This window comes from Procambarus clarkii, chromosome 40 (genome assembly GCF_040958095.1).
Source record: "Procambarus clarkii isolate CNS0578487 chromosome 40, FALCON_Pclarkii_2.0, whole genome shotgun sequence".
NCBI lineage: Eukaryota > Metazoa > Arthropoda > Malacostraca > Decapoda > Cambaridae > Procambarus > Procambarus clarkii.
Genome location: NC_091189.1, coordinates 24,499,943 through 24,519,190, shown reverse-complemented (window position 1 = coordinate 24,519,190; position 19,248 = coordinate 24,499,943). Strand labels below are relative to the sequence as shown.

The window sequence follows — 19,248 nt, the reverse complement described above, 5'->3', positions numbered from 1 at the left end:
GAAGTGGAGTCTCCGTAGGAACCAACCGACGCCGGAGCCAAACCCGACTCCGCGGGCAGACAAGCACGCCGAAGTGCAAACTCCCGCACAACCGCCCAAGCAACCGCTGAGCAACCCGGGACCCCCTTCTGAACAGCCAAAGGCGGGACCACAGCCACAGTAACACTTCTGGAGGGAAGACAATGAGGGGCCCAAGAGCCTGAAACAAGGCCCAGGTCCGAACCCGGGACGGAAACAGAAGGTAAAACCTCCAGATCACCAGGAAACCAAACCCAGCGATCTGGAAAGAACCATCCCCTGGCGAGCAGACAAGCGGACTGACTGGGAGCCCACTCCAGCCAGTCGTCGAGGTAGGCCAGACACCGAATCTCAGACGCAGACAGGGCACTAAGATCCGGTAAAGATGCAAAGAGTATACAAAGTGCCCTTCACAAAATAGGGAATGCAATAAAAACAGCAAACCTGAAGCCCCACCACCAAAGCATTGTATGACAATCATATTAAGACATATTATGACATATGGCAATCATTAAATGACAATATGACAATTATAAGCAAAGCATTATATGACAAAGAGTGCTGGGAAGACGGGACACCACGAGAGTAGCTCTCATCCTGTAACTACACTTAGGTAAGTACACATAGGTAATTACCAACCGTGCTAGCCCCAGAAAAACTGGAGAGGAACGTGCCAAGAAGTGACCTGGAGGTCCAGGTCCACCATCCATGCACCCGGCCCTAACAGAATCCGAACAGGAGACAACAGTCCTCCGAGCAGGGCAGAGGATCCAGGGCGCAGACGGAAGTAGTCCAGAAGAACTGCAAACTGGAAAAGCTCATGACTGCAAAGAGCAGACGGGAAAAGCTCATGACTGCAAAGAGCAGACGGGAAGCCCAGAAGGATGGGGCGGATCGACCACGCCCCACGCACCCACGAAGAGGAAATGACGAAGCGCAGGGAAGAAGCCCACCCCGCCAGCTCTGAACCCCCCCCAAGGGGGAGAAGCCGTTTTCCGAAGCCAGCAGAGGCCGGAAGACAACCCAAAGCGCCCACCAACAGCGGGACCAAGCGAGAGGCAACAGAGCAAGCTGCTCCCCCAGCGCCCAGGCAACAGAGAAGGGAACAGAACCCCTTCAGAAAGAAAAAGTACACTACCGAAGTCATGAGGAGAGACTACGGGAATGAAACCACACTTCGCTGGAAGAGGAAGTGAGGGGAGACCTGATCACCACATACAAGATATCCAAGGGAATCGACAGGGTTGAGAAGGACAGGCTATGTAACAAGGGGCACACGCACTAGGGGACACAGGTGGAAACTGAGTACCCAAAAGAGCCACAGATAGAATTTATTTATTTTTTTTTTTTTTTTTTTTTTTTTTTTTTTTTTTTTTTTTTTTTTTTTGAGTGTCAGAATGGGAACGGGAAAGCACTAAGAAGTAATGTGGCGACTCCTCACACAAGTAACGAGGCTGACCCCCATACAATGTCACATGTAGACATGACAGAGCCCAAGAGGCACAGGAACCGATACACCTGTTGACGGACGGGTGAGAGGCAGGACCAAGGAGCCAGAGCTCAACCCCCACAAGCACAACTAGGTGAGGACATATATTGTAAAAGCACAAGCCGCCGACTAGTGGCAAAGAGCACTACGCCGGCCAGGCAAAGAAGGCACAAAACTGCATCAAAAGGCCCACCTCGACAGCAAAACCACAAAGTCCCAGCACAACCACAACATGTGCCAAGACCCAAAAAGCTCAGTCTGCAAGCCAGGAAGACCCCGGAACCCCAAAAGGCAGAACCGGGTCACACGAGGAAACAAAGTCCCCTGAACCCACAAAAGGGGGCCCAAGAGGAAGAAACCTCCAGAACGAAACCAAGGAACCCAAAGGAACCCAGAATCGAACCAGGGGGAGCCCAAACCACCACATTTGCCGGCGGAGAACACCACTAAAAGGCAAAGCACAGACCCCAGCAGAACGCCCTGGGAAAACGGTCCCAACAGACCGAAAACCGAGGGGCAAGGTGTGGGAGCAAGCATACCAGCCAGGGGCACTGAGCCTAAACCCAGAGGCTCAGACCCAAAATCAACACCCAAACGTTCCCAGACGAACAGGCAACGGCAAGAAAACACCAGAAAAACAAAGAAACGACAACAGGAGAACAAAAACCCTGCAAATTTTTTGAAAACTCACCAGAGACGCTCGCTCGCACACCCAGACGCATGTAAACAAACCGCAACGCCGCCCTGGTGGCCACGCCGGGAAACCGGCAGACGAAAATGGCCGCCAGCAGGGGCTGTGACTGACGCTTAATACACAAAAACACGCCAGCAAATGTGGGAAGCTAGCAGACTGGAAGGGCGAAAAACGACGCCCAACAGCATAAAAACCCCTGAAGGGGCAAAACCGCCCCAGAACTGCTAGCAGGCAACCCCCACAGCCCCGGGAACCAACAACAGAGGCCCCGGGGCAGAGCCGTCCTCCAAGCCCTCCGCCCTTAAAGAAAAGCAAGAGCCCATGGGAAAGGCAACAAGAAAGGGCCGCTGGTAAGACCCAGAAGCCTTGGCAGGAGGCACAGGCTCAAACCTCCGTCCCCAACCCGAACGGGGCATCCCCCGAAAACCGCCCGAGTCTCTGCCGCAACTGAACCCCGCCCCGACCCCGAAACCCGCAGACGGTCCGGAGCCGGGAACATGGAGAGAAAGGGGCGAGCAGCACCTAACCAAACGGGGCGGCCACGGGGCATTCGAGTGGGAAACCAACCTAGCATGTTGCAGCAACCTAACCTAGCTTGCAACACGGATGCCGCCTGTACTCTGAACAGTAATAACATCAGGAGAGTACTGGAGAACAAGCAGAGAATCACTCGCAAGACTCCGGGTCAAGGTGTCAGTGACCCAACAGGCAGCATGACGGAGGTTAAAATGGCGACTGTCACCCGGAGACAAGGGAACAGCAACCAACGATCCCGTTCAAGACGGGTTGGAACCCGGAAGACACATTCAATGGTCCCCCGAGCCCAGACAGGGGTTTCCAGGGCCCGTAGGGTAACAACTACGGGAAGCCCGGGCAAGGTGTTGCTAACCGGTTAAGAAACCCAAACATAACAAGAGGGTAGATTATAGCACTGAAAACCCCTGAGACGTGTACAAGCACGGGGGCCTAGCAGAGGGCCGCCAAACACTACCAGTGGAACTATAACCACCTTAGGCAGACCCCCACCAGGCAAGAAAATGAAAAACAAAAGAAAAACCCCGCAAAAGTACACCGTCTCCAGAGGCAACAGAAACCGGCCGCCGCTTAGGTGGCAGGCTGCGCAACACCTTGACGCCCTAACCAGCACAATACCAATCCCTACCCAGGGCCAAACAAGGGCCCCAAGCCCCAGCTGGCCCCAAGGGCGAGGCAAATGCCGAGCAGCAAGAACCTCTACGGGAATGGTTCCCGAACGCCCCAGGGAAGATAACCCTGTTACGCAAGGGCAGTACTCACAGGGCGCTTAGGGAAGTCAGCCACTAAGCACATGCAGCCCCGGCACTGATGAAGTACTCCTGGCCACCGCACACCACAACACACGGCAGTGAACGCCACACAAGGCAAACACCGCCTAGGAAACTGAGGCCAGAGAAGCGTCAATCCCGGTTGACATTAGCGAACGAACTGGAGCTTGGCAGCCGGCGCGGTAGGTCCGGGGCTCCCCCCTCCCCCTCCCGGGGTGGGGAGGGCTGCGCGGACGATCGGCGCGGCAGTAAAGTGTGATGTTTGCTTGTTTGCTTGTTTCCTTGGGATTGTAGGGAGTTTTCTACCTCTCTGTTCGGTTTTTGTTGTAGTTTCTTACCATGTGGGGTTTGTTTTGTTACGCCTACCTTTCTGGGTGCCTAACCCCGGTCGATGGCAGATAAGGAAAACCCCCAACCATATGGGGTTTTCCAGGGCCATTGCTCCCTGAAACCTCTCTGAAGGGGCCAGGTTCTGGCGCTGGTCCCTGGTAGGTCTGAACTCCCTAGCTAATGTCCCGGTCTAACATAACATACATTAGCCCGATAAGCTCCAGGGAGCCGTAGGGGCTCCCCACAGAAAGGAGACAAATATCTAAGAGCCAAGACCCAAGCATATTCCAAAGAGTGAGCGAGCACTGCCTGTTGGCACGCGAGGCGAGAAGCAAAAAACAGAGACGTCGTTTCCTTCAGAAATGGCTCAAACAACATCAACATGACAGCCGACATCTGAGCTGCCGAAGCAAGCGCACCGGACGCAGGCCCAAAACCCAGTGCCTTCACATTTTCCTTGAGCCAATCCGACGACAGCTCAGCAGGGAAAAGAGGCGCAAGACCGAAGCCAAATGCCCACGGGAGTGGGCATTTGGAAATCCTTAGCCACCAAGAATGCCGAAAGGGCAGGAACCTGCATGTGAAGCAGTACCTGGCCAATATCACGAAGAAGAACAGGGGCAAACAAGCATGCATTGAGGTGTGCAAACTCGTCCCCCAGGTAAACCTAAACCACCGTAGTAGCTTCCTGCCACCCAAGAGTGTGGGTAAGACAGAATGCATGCCATGCCCCCAAAGAAAAGAAAGGGCAGTCTGCCAACCAGGAAGACTCCGGCACCTCGTAATGTACCCAGTAAGGAAAAAAGGAACTAAACTCAAATTAAGAAGGATCCATTATCGAGGCGTAATCCGGCAATTGCGTCACAGGAGGTAACGATGCAATAGCCTCCTGAACCTCCTTAGGCAGGGTGTGGGAAGCCGAAAATCTCTGTAAAGAGGGAAACGAGGAACCCAAGAAAACTCGGAACTGAACCCAGGTAGAAGCTGAACTCCTATCAAACTCGTACAGGGAGGGGGGAAAAGAACACCTCTCTTCCCTGCAACAACAAACCCCATGCCGAGGGTACCAACACCCAAGCTGGGTCAAACAGGACCCAAGTCCCCCAAGTCAACTTCTCCCCAGCCCTGGGAGCCTCCACATCAGGATCCGGGGGCAGAGTCATCCTCCAAACACTCTGCTTCTGGAGAAAAGGCAGATTCGACCGGAAAAGCAGGGAAGGAGGACCACTGGTCCGACCCAAAAGCCCTGACAGGAGGAACCGGCTTGAATGCCTCCAATGCTGAACCGGAAGGGACAGCCCCCGAAACAGCCCGAGTCTCACCACCATCACCACCTTGCCATAACTCCAAAACCCTCAGACGTTTGGGAGCCGGCAACAGTGGGGAAGGAGGAAAGGGGGGTGGGGGAGCAAAGATTGGAGCCAGAGTCGAACGGCCGCCACTCAACACATCAGCCTCAGAACTAGGGTTGGATAGTCAGTGCGGGGGGTCTGGGGCTCCCTCTTTCCCCTCCCGGGTAGGGGGGAGCTGCGCAGACAGTGGAGCAGCAACAATGTTGACATCATGCTTGTTTGCTTGTTTTCGGTTTGGAGAGTTCTGCTTGGTAGTTCGGTTTTCTGTCACAATTTTTAACAAGCTGTAGTTTGTTTTGGGACTCCTACTTTTCTGGGTGCCTAACCTGGTAGATTGCAGATATAGAATGCTTTCAACCACATGGGGTTTCTATAGGCCATTGCTCCTCATGCCTCTCTGAGGGACCAGATTCTGGCTCGTGGTCCCCCGGTAGGCTAAAAACTCCAATCGAACTGAATGATGACATGGTTTAATATATGCATATCAGCCTGATATAACTCCAGGGAGCCAGAGGGGCTCTGCACATAAAATACAGTATTTATCCCAATATATTTCCACCATTAAAAGCTCAAGTAATACAACATTCTGTAAGTGGTCAATAAACATCACCAAGATTGTGAAAGAAAAAATCATTGAAGTCATACCTTGGATCATCATATTCAATAGATTTTGGGTCTTTATTTATCATCTCCGTTAAGTGCGTGACAGCTGCCTTGTTGCCAGGAATACGATAGATGCCTTGTGTCTGCAAGCCTCGGCCTTCTACTACGCCCACGCATAGAGCAACAAGTAGCGGCACGTATTCATTCTCAAGCGACTGTAAGTAAAGATAAAACACTAGTGAAGAATCAAAGGAACAGAAATATAAATTAAGGATGTGAAATAATGAATCCTTGCCTTCCTATGAGAACACACTTACATCCCTGGACTACCCCAGGCATATTGCACTACCCACTCAAAGATTTGTTATTTTTCACTTAATTATTAACTTCCATAACCATACTTCGTATAATAATACGAGTCTTCTATTTTCATTTATTATAACTTCTAACAAGAAAAGTGTACAATCTATTTACACCATTGCTAATAGGTTAATACCTGCTTGATGGGGTTCTGGGAGTTCTTCTACTCCCCAAGCCCGGCCCAAGGCCAGGCTTGACTTGTGAGAGTTTGGTCCACCAGGCTGTTGCTTGGAGCGGCCCGCAGGCCCACATACCCACCACAGCCCGGTTGGTCCGGCACGTTTTTTTAGAAAACAGTCCAGTTTTCTCTTGAAGATGTCCATGGTTGTTCCGGCAATATTTCTTATAGTCGCCGGGAGGATGTTGAACAACCGTGGACCTCTGATGTTTATACAGTGTTCTCTGATTGTGCCAATGGCACCTATGCTCTTCACTGGTTCCATTCTGTATTTTCTTCCATATCATTCACTCTAGTATGTTCAGAGGCATTAGGTGATAGAAAATGTGCCCAACCATTTCTGTCCCACCCGGGATTCGAACCCGGAATTCTCGATTGTGAGTGGAGACCGAACCCTCACTTCTATATTTCTATAATTCAACTTCTATAATTCTATCGCATGATCTACTTCCAAAATTCACGGAAAACCAACCAATGGTGAATTTAAAAGAAAGATGTAGACCATTGAGCCTAATGTAAAAGGGCCACTGGCGTAAGATACACAAAATGAAGAGCAATAATGAGACAGTTCACCCAAAGTAGCACAGGACACAATGTATAGACACCAGATAGCTGAAACTCTTACCGGAGGGCAGTCCTCAAGACAGACCCCAATAGTCGCTCCCTCTGGTAGTGGCATTGTGGGAGTGATAGCTGGTGACCCACTATGTACCTTCTTCATAAAAGGTCTCTTTAAATGACCTCTCCAGGTTTTTGATTTTGGTGAAGAATTACTCTCTGAAAATATATTAGTGAAATTAACACATTGAAAAAATTTCAAAACTCTAGCAATAATACAAAAAATAATAACCGAACCCAACATACTGTATATGAAACAAAATTAGTGATGCTTGGTTTATTCTAGACCAGCAGTCACCAACCTTTCGGAGCTCACGGATCACTAAATTCATAATTTTAAATCCCGTGGTCCATCAAACAAGAAATGATAGTTATTTAAAGTCAAACTATTTGATGCCAATAAATATAACAGGTAAAGAAAATACAGTTACAAAAAATACACAAATAAAATTGTCTTGCGGACCATCAGTTGGCGACTGCTGTTCTAGACCATTATCAAGTCGCGACATAGCAAGAGTGAGAGAGTGAGGGAAGAATAAACAGGAAAAAGTGCCAAGCCATTATGACTATATAGCACTTGGAAGGAGTCAAGATAAGGATTTGGGATGGGACGGGGTAAAGGAATGGTGCCCAACCACTTGGATGGCTGGGGGTTGAACGCGACCTGTATGAAGCAAGACCGTCGCTCTACAGTTGTTGTTGTTGTTGCTTTACATTCAGTTACTCAGAACAAAAAGTTCCAGGTAGCGCGGGCTATGATGCGGCCGTAGTGGACTTACCTGGCACAGGAGCAGGGCTGCAACTCACCCCGTCCCTGCTCTACCATCCAGAGTCAATATAAGAAAAAGAGAGAAGGTGTGGTGAGAGGTGAAGGGTAAGTATTCACTTAGTTGTATTCACCTAGTTGTTCTTGCAGGGGTTCCTTTTGGCTCGCCTCTCAACTGTCAATCAATCAACTGTAACTAACTATTAAATAATTTTTTGTCCCCACACACATACACACACACACACACAGGAAGCAACTCCATAACAGCTGTCTAACTCCCAGGTACCTATTTACTGCTAGGTAACAGGGGCATCAGGGTAAAAGAAACTTTGCCCATTTGTTTCTGCCTGGTGAGGGAATTGAACTCGGGCCACAGAATTACAAGTCCTGTGCACGGTCCGCTCAGCTACCAGACCCCCCCCTTGGAGAAGTATGTGAAGTAAGCATGAAAAACAAGCAAACATAAAACATAATTTTCAGTAGTTGTAATGCAAAAGCATGACAAAACATTAGGTACAGTACTGTATTGTGACAAAAATGATAAGAATGGATGAAGAAAGATTGTGGGTGGCAAGAGCCGCATAGGATTATAGCCATTTATTGCAAGGTTATTGTTAACTTGTTCTTTCATTAACTGAATGCACAGAAGACTTGTACTGCCATCTTTCCCATCAATAATATGATGAAAATCACAAAATAAATTATAGTATTACCAAGTTATCACTACTCTCATATTAATGCCAAGTTATTAACCATGATATGAATATCACATGATGAAAAACACAAATATTTAAATATTCTCAAGCAATTGGCAACAGAACTCTAGCATCTCAAAGAACTTGAGAAAATGTTCAGATTCAACTCAATCTAACCAGAGACACCAGGTAGTCTCTGGCTACCTGGTGCAGTTGGGTTATTGGAGGGGAAATAGCTTCCTCTTCCTCTTTTAAGTGTCTGGTGGTTAGTTGGTCAGAGTACTGGACTTGTCAAGGGGTTCACTGCCCCTGTCAGTCATAGATTTGAACCTTTCACGAGAGGAGTTCTTTCTAAAACAATCGCCTTGTGTGTTCTTGGAAGTGGTTATATATGTATGTAAAATAAATAAATAAATATATATATATATATATATATATATATATATATATATATATATATATTATATATATATATATATATATATATATATATATATATATATATATATATATATATATATATATATATATATATATATATATATATATATATATATATATATATATATATAAATAAAAGTAGATCCCCCACAAGGTAGCCATAAGATAGTTTGAGTTTCCTTTGATGATTATGAAAATGATGTCCCTGGAACCTATTTGTGCTGGGGTTAGATAAGACACCCTTCTGAATACTTATTATCTTGGCTGGGTGACTATATTCTCTAGTAATTCCCAGCATCTTTATATGGTACTGCAAAATCAGTGTGTGAGAGTATGGTCTCTCAAGATTCTCCCACAGTGTACCTGTATGGTACCATATAATCAGCTGCCGCCAGCCTCCACTCAGACCAGAGTATGTAGCCAGCCGCCACTAGCCGCCGCCAGCTGCTGCCACTCGCTCTGCCCTCACTGTACTATGTGACGTCACCACCCGTCACACCTTTACGCACCGCCAGTGCCATCAATTGTGAGTGTGTGTCTGTTAAGCATACAGCACACCCTCCTCTGCAAGTACCCTCCGTGTCAAGTACGGGTTGTTGGGAAAGCCTGTCGTCAATGGTCTCACGTCATAACGAGCGGAACCAGCTGTCAGGCCACCTACGAGTTCTTGCATAAATGTGCACGAGTGAGTGAGTGAATGGGAGAGGTAGCCTATCTGTAAGTACAAGATCTTGTTTCTTTATTATTGTGTCTGTGTGTGATGATCTGAGGGCTCAACCACAGTTCTCACCCTCTCATACCCGACACAGGTATTGGTAGAGACCTAGACACCCGACGGTGTATGCGTGTTTATCTTTGAGGTACCACGACATTCCACTCGTCTGTGAATGTGAGTTTCACATACACCACACATTTAGTTATTGTGTGACATAATTATTGTGCATGATTATTGCCTGTCCCGTTGACAGTGCCATTGTGATTTATTGCGCATCATCGTTATCCGAGTGTCCGGTTGGAACGACCGGTGACCCTTTTTGCACACCGGCATTTAGGTTTGCTGTGTTAATGATTGACTGTCAATTGTGTTAAGTTAAAGTTTCTCCACGAATGGATCCGAATTGATTAGTAAGACGTCAAGAATCTCGCTAATGCAACCATAGCCTTTCTGACGCCAATCTAAAGTAAATCAAGCACCCTTTGTATTAGTGGTTAAATTTGTAAATAAACTACTGTTAAGCTTTATGCGGTGTTTCAGTTGAACCACTTCTGAATACTGCCAACTATTACTTAAGCCTTCAGCTCCAGGTGTCTTCAACAAGGAGTTGCCTATTATTCACTAAACTATAAATGTGATGAGGACCATAGGAGTCCCTTAAAGTGTTTCAGGCATTGAGGAGATTCCCACAACTAACGTGGATCAGGACCAGGCGAGTCTAGTGTGAGAAGAGACCCTCAAGGATTCTAACTCGACCTTGCTCCTAGGCCCTGTACGGTTGCTCTCGTATTTTCTGTTTGATTCCGACAGCTTTGTGAAGCATCTGCCACATGTACATTGGTGACGTACGCATTGCAGTTGGGAAAGCAAAATAGAAAACCCCACACACTGTATAATCTTGTGTACAGTACAAATGCATGCCCTAGTACCATCAGAGTCACGTGTATCTGTCCGACTGTGTCGAGATCCTGATAACGACGAGATGGATCAATATACCTCTGGGAGCAACAGCATAATACATCTTTGAAAAATACGATAACTTATCAACTAGAAATCATTTTGTAAACATAAGGTTTTGTGTAAGATCAAAGAATACAGGTACTAGTAAAGTTAGGAAACTTATGAAAAGCAAACTATGTAGGGGACACTCAACAAATATTTACAGTGTACATTACTTACCAGAACTACTGGGTTTACGTGTTTTTGTTGAAGGAGATTGGCCAGTGGGGGAGCGCGTTCTCAAAGTGGATGTGAGTTTCCGCATTGCTTTATTACTTGTTTGTGGAGACACATTGTTGTTGTTCATGGGGGTTTTGCTGCCTGATTCGCCTTCCTGTGAATACCAAAAATTTGTGTAAATTTTCAGAATTACATAATAATAATTACATAATAGTGCAGCCATAATTACAGTAAAGTATAAGAAATAAGCAAGAAATTTTAATTGGTCAAAACTTGACAAAGAATAACTATCTACAATTATAGTACAGTAAAACAAATCAAAAGTAATTTTAATTGGCAGAAGTTTTAAAAAAAATAACTAATATATCCCCATTCTTACAGAAATTGGACATAAACAATGCAACTTGAAAAGTATGTACAGTACAGTATATCCATACCCCCACATACCCATGGAAATGGGAGAGGGGGGACCTTTCCATCACTAGTTACCTGTAAGGCACAATTGTTCTGTAGAGTGGAGAGCCATGCCAACATCTCTGGTGGAGTGTCGGCCTGGAGAAGTAGCTGAGACCCGCCTGGTGTGGCAAGACGCAGCACATTCCGCCTCTTGGTGTAGTCGCTTGCGACCTCAACCTCAGCACCACGAAGGGATATCTGCTCTTCCACTCCCAAGGGTGTCTGTAAGACAAATATAAATATCTAAAACAGCTGAAAGTGAATAAATTAAACACAGCATGTACATAATAAATGAATATACTGTAGAATTAAAACATAAGATGTACAACTGTAATGAGAAAAGTCTGAAAAAAAAATTTGAAGGCTTACAGAAGCAGGAACACTATATCCTCACTATTAAGAAGTAGATCATTAATGCTAATTACAATTTAAAAACACAACAAACAGTGATTATGCTGATTTCAGGATTGCTAAACTGCTATACTAACATGCAAACTGTAAATTCAGAATAAGTACTGTACTTAATAAAACAAAACAAAACTCTTGAGCACTTTTACCAAATGTACACTAAAATCTGGATGAAAACATTGGTAATTAAATAAGATATCATTATTATATACCATGATGTACCATGTTCATTTTGCATTACTTGTACAGATATTTTACATTACAAGTAATGTACAGTACAAGTCTACAGTTACAAGTTACAGTTACAAGTAATGTACAGTACAAGTCTGTATAAGTCTAAATTAACTATGGTTACTCTATTGTTTAAGTGCATTCACTCACTTAATATACTGGTGTACAAGGGCCAGTGATCAACAATTGTGCAAATATTGGCACCTAAGACAAATAACTACATAAGAGTATTTCAAAACTGATGAACAAGCTGTTACTTATCAATTAATGCCAGCTTTGGTAAATATTTACAAGCCTTCTTAAATGAGGGCACGATTCCATAAATATTTGCAACGTCAGACATGTTCTAACTGCAGATTATTACGTACCTGCCCCTTGAGACTGAACCATTACTTATAATTCTTGTTCTATGTACTGTATCATGTTCTAGTGTCTTATGATCAAATTAACATTAACAAATAAAGTCCTTTATGCTTATGAAAAAGTGTTTGTTTCATCCATCTCTACCATGCCATTAAAATTTCCATAGAATGATTACAAGAAAAACTATACAATGAGTGTTATCCTGAGTGAGAGAGGGGGGGGGGAGGGGGGTGATTGACAAATAATACTCCTAGAACTGTGACAAAGAAGTGTTTAGCATTTAATACAATAAAACAAAATGATGTTTGCCTATTGGACCAAGCTCTTGCAAGTCAAGCCTGGCCTCGGGTCAGGTTTGGGAATAGAACTCCCAGAACCCCATCAAGTAGGTATCAAGCAGATATTGTACATTAGATATTATATAACAACAATATTAAAGCAGGATATATAAAGGTTATTACTGACAAAATAAATACAGCATATTGAAAGTAAATATTCACTGTGATTAAAAACAAATAAAATCAAATCTGTTGGAGGAGATATGCCACCTTGATAAACAGGAAAAGTGAGAGGTGAAGTATGTGTAGACTTTCTTTTTCCATTGGAGTGAGTATATGTTCAGTATGTGTGTAATTACCTAAGTGTAGTTACAGGAGTTACAGGACACCAAGAGCGTAGCTCTTGGTGTCCCATCTTCCCAGCATTCTTTGTCGTAAAACGCTTTGAAACTACTGACAGTTTTGACCTCCACCACCTTCAAAACCACGAGGCTAGAAATAGCCTAAGCTACTCTATCCTTTAGAGATGTATTTCATTACCTCCATAAACTTACTTGAACCTTCTCACATAACTTGTTTCAACCGTCTACCACTCTGTTTGTGAAAGTGAATTTCCTTATACGTGTATTTCTTTGGCAGCTTTGTTTAGTTATCGGTAGTTTAAATCAATGACCTCTTGTTCCATGAAGTTTCCAGGTCTCAGGAATTCTTCAGTCAATTTTATCAATTCTAGTTACTATTTCGTACATAGTGATTATATTGTCTCTTTTTCTTCCAGGTTTGGCATATTTAATTCCTCTAATCTAACCTCGTAGCTTTGTCCATCAGATCTGGGAGCCATTTAGTTGCATGTCTTTGCACGTTTTCCAGTTTGTCAATGTGTTCTATATTTCAGCTTTGCTTCTATGTTCCAGCATTGGTCTAACAAAAGTTGTGAACAAGTTCTTTAGTATTTCCATCCATTTATTTAAAAGCAATTCTAAAGTTAGAAAGAGTAGCATAGGCTCCTCGCACGATGTTCTTTATGTGGTCCTCAGGTGATAGTTTTATATCTAGAACCACCCCTAGATCTCATTCCATATCCAAATTCTTTAAAGTTTTCTCACAGAATTTATAGATTGTGTAGGGTCTATGTTCTCCTATTCCACATTCCATAACATGGTATTTATTCACATTAAATTCCATTTGTCAAGTGGTGCTCCATACACTTATTTTGTCCAGGTCTTCTTGAAGGGCATGACAATCATCTAAGTTTCTTATCTTCCCTATTATCTTAGCATCATCAGCAAACATGTTCATATAATTCTGTATTCCATCTGGTAGATTGTTTATGTAGACAATGAACATTACCCATGCAAGAGCTGAACCCTGTGGTACTCCACTCATGACATTTCTCCAGTCCGATACATTGCCTCTGATTACTGCCCTCATTTTTCTGTCAGAAAACTTTTCTGCCATGTTAGAAGCCTCCCTGTCACCCCTCCAATATGTCCCAGTTTCCAGAACAGCCTCTTATGTGGAACTCTGTCGAAAGCCTTTTTTAAGGGCCAGATAGATGCAGTTAACCCAACCATCTTTTTCCTGTAAAATCTCTGGCTCGATTATAGAAACTGAGTAAATTCATTACACAGGATCTTCCAGATCGAAAACCATACTGTCTGTCTGTTATTATACAGTTTTTCTCCGGGTGTTCTACTCATTTAGTTTTAATTATTTCTTCCAATATTTTGACTATTACACGTGTCAATCATACAACTCTATAATAGAGAGGGGGGTCTTCCCTGCTGCCACTTTTGTAGATTGGAACTATGTTAGCCTTTTTCCACGCATCTGCTATGACTCCTGTACATAGGGATGCCTGAAAAATCAGTTGAAGTGGAATGCTGAGCTAAGGTGCACATTATCTCAGGACCCATGGTGAAACTCCATCCGGGCCAACTACTTTGTTCTTACTTAGCCCCTTGAGCAGTTTTTTCACTTCGTCTCTAGACACCTCTATGTGCTATATGTTGTTCTCAGGAATTCAATTCTTATTGTGTCTGGTTCTCTGAAGATTTAATTTTGCACAAACACATTTTGGAACTTTTTGTTTAATGTTTCACACACTTCCTTTTCATCTTCCATGAATCTGTTTTCTATTTTCAATCTCTGAATATTATCCTTTACCTGCAATTTGATGTTGATGAATTTATAGAATAGGCCTGGTTCTGTGTTATATTTGTCACCTGTCTCTTTCTCAAAATTTCTTTCTGCCTCTCTCCTCACTGCCGTGTAGTTGTTCCTTGTTCTTTGCATCGCTGGTAAGTTTATGTAATTAACTAAGTGTAATTACCTAAGTGTAGTTACACAATGAGAGCTATGCTCATGGTGTCCCCTCTTCCCAGCACTCAAAAATGTATAACGCTTTGAAACTACAGTACTGACAGTTTTGGCTTCACCTTCTCACCTAACTTGTTCCAACCATCTACAACTTTGTTTGCAAAAGGGAATTTTCTTATATTTCTTCAGCAGCTTTGTTTCATTAGTTTAAATTTATGACCTCTTGTTCTCAAAGTTCCAGGTCTCAGGAAGTCTTCCCAATCAATTCTATTGATTCCTGTTACTGTCTTGTACATTGTGATCATATCGCCTCTTTTTCTTCTATCTTCTAGTTTTGGCATAATTAATGCCTCTAACCTCTCCTAGTAGCTCTTATCCTTCAGTTTTGGGAGCCATTTAGTGGCATGTCTTTGCACCTTTTCCAGTTTGTTGATGTGCTTCTTAATTAAGATACACTGAAAAAGTTCTTTCTAACATCCCTATGGCTCATTTGGGTACTCAGTTTCCACCTGTGTCCCCTTGTTTGCATACCACCCATGCTACAGTTTATCTACCCTGTTAATTCCTCTGAGAATTTTGTATGTAGTGATCATGCCTCCCCGAGCTCTCCTGTATTCCAGTGACATGAGGTGCATTTCACACAGCCTTTTCTCATAACTAATGCCTCTTAGTTCTGGGATTAGCCTAGTGGCATACCTCTGAACTTTTTCCAACTTACTTCGTCTTGTGCTTGACAAGCTACGGGCTCCATGCTGTGGCTGCTTACTCCAGGATTGGTCTCACATATGTGGTATACAAGGTTCTGAAGAATTCCTTACTCAGGTTCCTGAAGGCAGTCCTGATGTTAGCCAGCCTTGCATATGCCGCTGATGTTATTCTTTTGATGTGGGCTTCAGGAGACAGGTCTGGAATGATATCAACTAGATCTTTTTCTCTATCCATTTCATGAAGGATTTCATCTCCCATTCGGTATCCTGTGTCTGGCCTCCTGTTTCTACTGTCAAGTTTCATTACCTTACATTTACTTGGGTAGCCATTTGTTGGACCATTCATTTAGTTTGTCTAGGTTGCCTCATACTATCTTCCATTGTCTTAATCCTCCTCATAATTTTTGCATCATCAGTAAAACAATGAGAGGAACAAGTCTATTTCCTCTGGGAGATCATTTACATATACTGTATCAGAAACAGTATAGGTCCAAGGACTGTTCCCTGTGAGACTCCACTGGTGACACCTCGCCAGTCCTAGACCTCACCCCTCACAGTGACTTGATGTCTTCTGTTGCTTTGGTACTTCCTTATCCAATGGAGTATCTTCCCTTTCACTCCAGCCTGCATCTCCAGCTTGTGCACTAGTCTCTTGGGCAGTACTGTGTCAAAGCCTTTCTGGCAATCCAAGAATATGCAGTCTGCCCACCCCTCTCTGCCTGATTTTTGTTCCTTGTCATAGAATTCAATTAATCCTGTGAGGCATGACTTGCCATCCCTGAACCCCATGCTGATGTTGTGTTACAAAGTTCTTTTGCTCCAGGTGTTCCATTTTTTTTTTTTTTACAATTTTCTCCATCAACTTGCATAGTATGCAAGTTTGGGACACTGACCTGTAGTTCAGTACTTCCTGTCTGTCCCCTTTCTTGTATATTGGGACTACATTAGCCGTCTTCCAAATTTTGGGCAGTTCACCTGTTACCAGTGATTTGTTATACACCATGAAGAGTGGCAGACACAGTGCTTCTGCTCCTTCCTTCAGTATCCATGGTGAAATTCCACCGGGCCTATAGCTTTTGTCACATCCAACTCTAGCAAAAGCTTCCTAACCTCCCCACTGATAATCCTGAACTCCTCTAGTGGTGCCTGGTTACCTATTCCCTCTCTTATCTCTGCGACTTCTCCTTGCTCTAATGTGAGCAAGGAGAAGTCCTGGAATTTCTTATTTGCTAGTCCCTGTGGCGTAGTGGTAAGACGCTCGCCTTGGCGTATCACGAACGCTTTGTCCTGGGTTCATATCCTGGCCGGGGAGGATTTACTGGACACAAATCCTTAACTGTAGCCTCTGTTTAACCCAACAGTAAAATGGGTACCAGGTTGTTAGACGATTTGGCTGGGTCGTATTCCGGGGAACAAGGACTTGCCCGAAATGTTGTGTGTGCTAGTGGCTGTACAAAAATGAAAAAACTTTTGTATATAAAATAAATAAATAAATAAATATTGAGTTCCTCGCATGTGTGTGTTAGATTTAAAAGTGGATGAAAACAAGTGTCAACTAAATCTGCCTGAACTTGCTTAGTAGACCTACTGTAGTGTTCCTGCCTCGCCTTTGCCAGTTGGCCTACTGCAATTTTTTTTTTAATTTACATTTTTCCCGGAGGGGTGAGCTTATTGGGCAGTGCCACTCATCCTGTGTGTGAACATACCGCCATAGCTACATGTACAATCAGCCCGTCCTCCTAAGATTTTCCAACGTCAAGAAACTATCGTACTAAAGTGACCTTATCTTAACATACCAGAGTACCCAAAACAGAAAACGGGACATTATGTCAATTTCGCGAGCCGCTACCATTGTCTAGCACGACAGCTTTTGGCCATAAGTGAAGTATACACGTCAAAATGTGACGTGCTATTAGGAGGATGGGTTGGAACCTGCCTTGGTAAGGAGACCTATTGCAGTAGCCTGCCTCGCCTCGGCCAGTAGGCCTACTGCAATATGACTGCCTTGCATTGGCCAGTAGGCCTACTGTAGTGTTCCCGTTTCTTGCCCCAGTGTACCGTGAATGGTGTACCTGCCCCATTGTACCATGTGTGGTGCACCTGCCCCAGTGTACCGTGTGTGGTGTACCTGCTCGTGTACCATGTGATGCACGTGCCCCAGTGTACCGTGTGTGATGTACCTGCCCGTGTACTGTGTGATGCACCTGCCCCAGTGTACCGTGTGTGATGTACCTGCCCGTGTACTGTGTGATGCACCTGCCCCAGTGTACCGTGTGTAGTGTACCTGCCCCAGTGTACCGTGTGTAGTGTACCTGCCATAGTGTACCATGTGTGGTGCACCTGCCCCAGTGTACCGTGTGTGGTGTACCTGCTCGTGTACCATGTGATGCACGTGCCCCAGTGTACCGTGTGTGATGTACCTGCCCGTGTACTGTGTGATGCACCTGCCCCAGTGTACCGTGTGTGATGTACCTGCCCATGTACTGTGTGATGCACCTGCCCCAGTGTACCGTGTGTAGTGTACCTGCCCCAGTGTACCGTGTGTAGTGTACCTGCCCCAGTGTACCATGTGATGTACCTGCCCCAGTATACCGTGTGTGATGTACCTACCCCAGTGTACCATGTGATGTACCTGTCCCAGTGTACCGTGTGGTGTACCTGCCCCAGTGTACCGTGTGTAGTGTACCTGCCCCAGTATACCGTGTGTGATGTACCTACCCCAGTGTACCATGTGATGTACCTGTCCCAGTGTACCGTGTGATGTACCTGCCCCAGTGTACCGTGTGTGATGTACCTGCCCATGTACTGTGTGATGCACCTGCCCCAGTGTACCGTGTGATGTACCTGTCCCAGTGTACCATGTGTGGTGCACCTGCCCCAGTGTACCGTGTGATGTACCTGCCCCAGTGTACCATGTGTGGTGCACCTGCCCCAGTGTACCGTGTGATGTACCTGTCCCAGTGTACCATGTGTGGTGCACCTGCCCCAGTGTACCATGTGTGGTGCACCTGCCCCAGTGTACTGTGTGATGTACCTGCCCCAGTGTACTGTGTGATGTACCTGCCCCAGTGTACTGTGTGATGTACCTGCCCCAGTGTACCATGTGATGTACCTGCCCCAGTGTACCATGTGTGGTGCACCTGCCCCAGGAGCCGGTCGGCCGAGCGGACAGCACGCTGGACTTGTGATCCGGTGGTCCTGGGTTCGATCCCAGGCACCGGCGAGAAACATTGGGCAAAGTTTCTTTCACCCTATGCCCCTGTTACCTAGCAGTAAAGTAGGTACCTGGGTGTTAGTCAGCTGTCACGGGCTGCTTCCTGGGAGTGAAGGCCTGGTCGAGGACTGGGCCGCGGGGACACTAAAAAGCCCCGAAATCATCTCAAGATAACCTCAAGAAGATGTACCGTGTGGTGTACCTGACCCAATGTACCGTGTGTAGTGCACCTGCCCCAGTGTACCGTGTGTAGTGTACCTGCCCCAATGTACCATGTGATGTACCTGCCCCAGCGTACCGTGTGTAGTGTACCTGCCCCAGCGTACCGTGTGTAGTGTACCTGCCCCAGTGTACCGTTTACTCTCCTTATGCCATGTGAAGTGATGTGGGAGGAGGTACACAACTTACCCAGGAGCCATAGGATGAAAGGTTCCAGAAGCGAGGTATGCGGCCATTCGCAGCAACTGCTGAAATCGGCACGCAAGCTACCTTCATCTTGGCATTACTTGGAGCTCGCATTTCCAACTCCT

General features: G+C 45.3%; 1 protein-coding gene across 5 annotated transcripts in view; it reads right to left on the bottom strand.

Moving 5' to 3' along the window:
• RhoGAP19D (Rho GTPase activating protein at 19D) overlaps positions 1-19,248 on the bottom strand; it is a 563,531-nt gene that overhangs the window by 61,974 nt on the left and 482,309 nt on the right. For all 5 annotated transcript variants that reach the window (XM_069338865.1, XM_069338868.1, XM_069338866.1 and 2 more), the window contains 4 exons: positions 11,232-11,420; positions 10,743-10,896; positions 6,954-7,105; positions 5,833-6,005 (listed from right to left, as the gene is read on the bottom strand). In XM_069338865.1, coding sequence (XP_069194966.1) covers positions 5,833-6,005; positions 6,954-7,105; positions 10,743-10,896; positions 11,232-11,420 — 668 coding nt within the window. The remainder of the gene's footprint in view (positions 1-5,832; positions 6,006-6,953; positions 7,106-10,742; positions 10,897-11,231; positions 11,421-19,248) is intronic.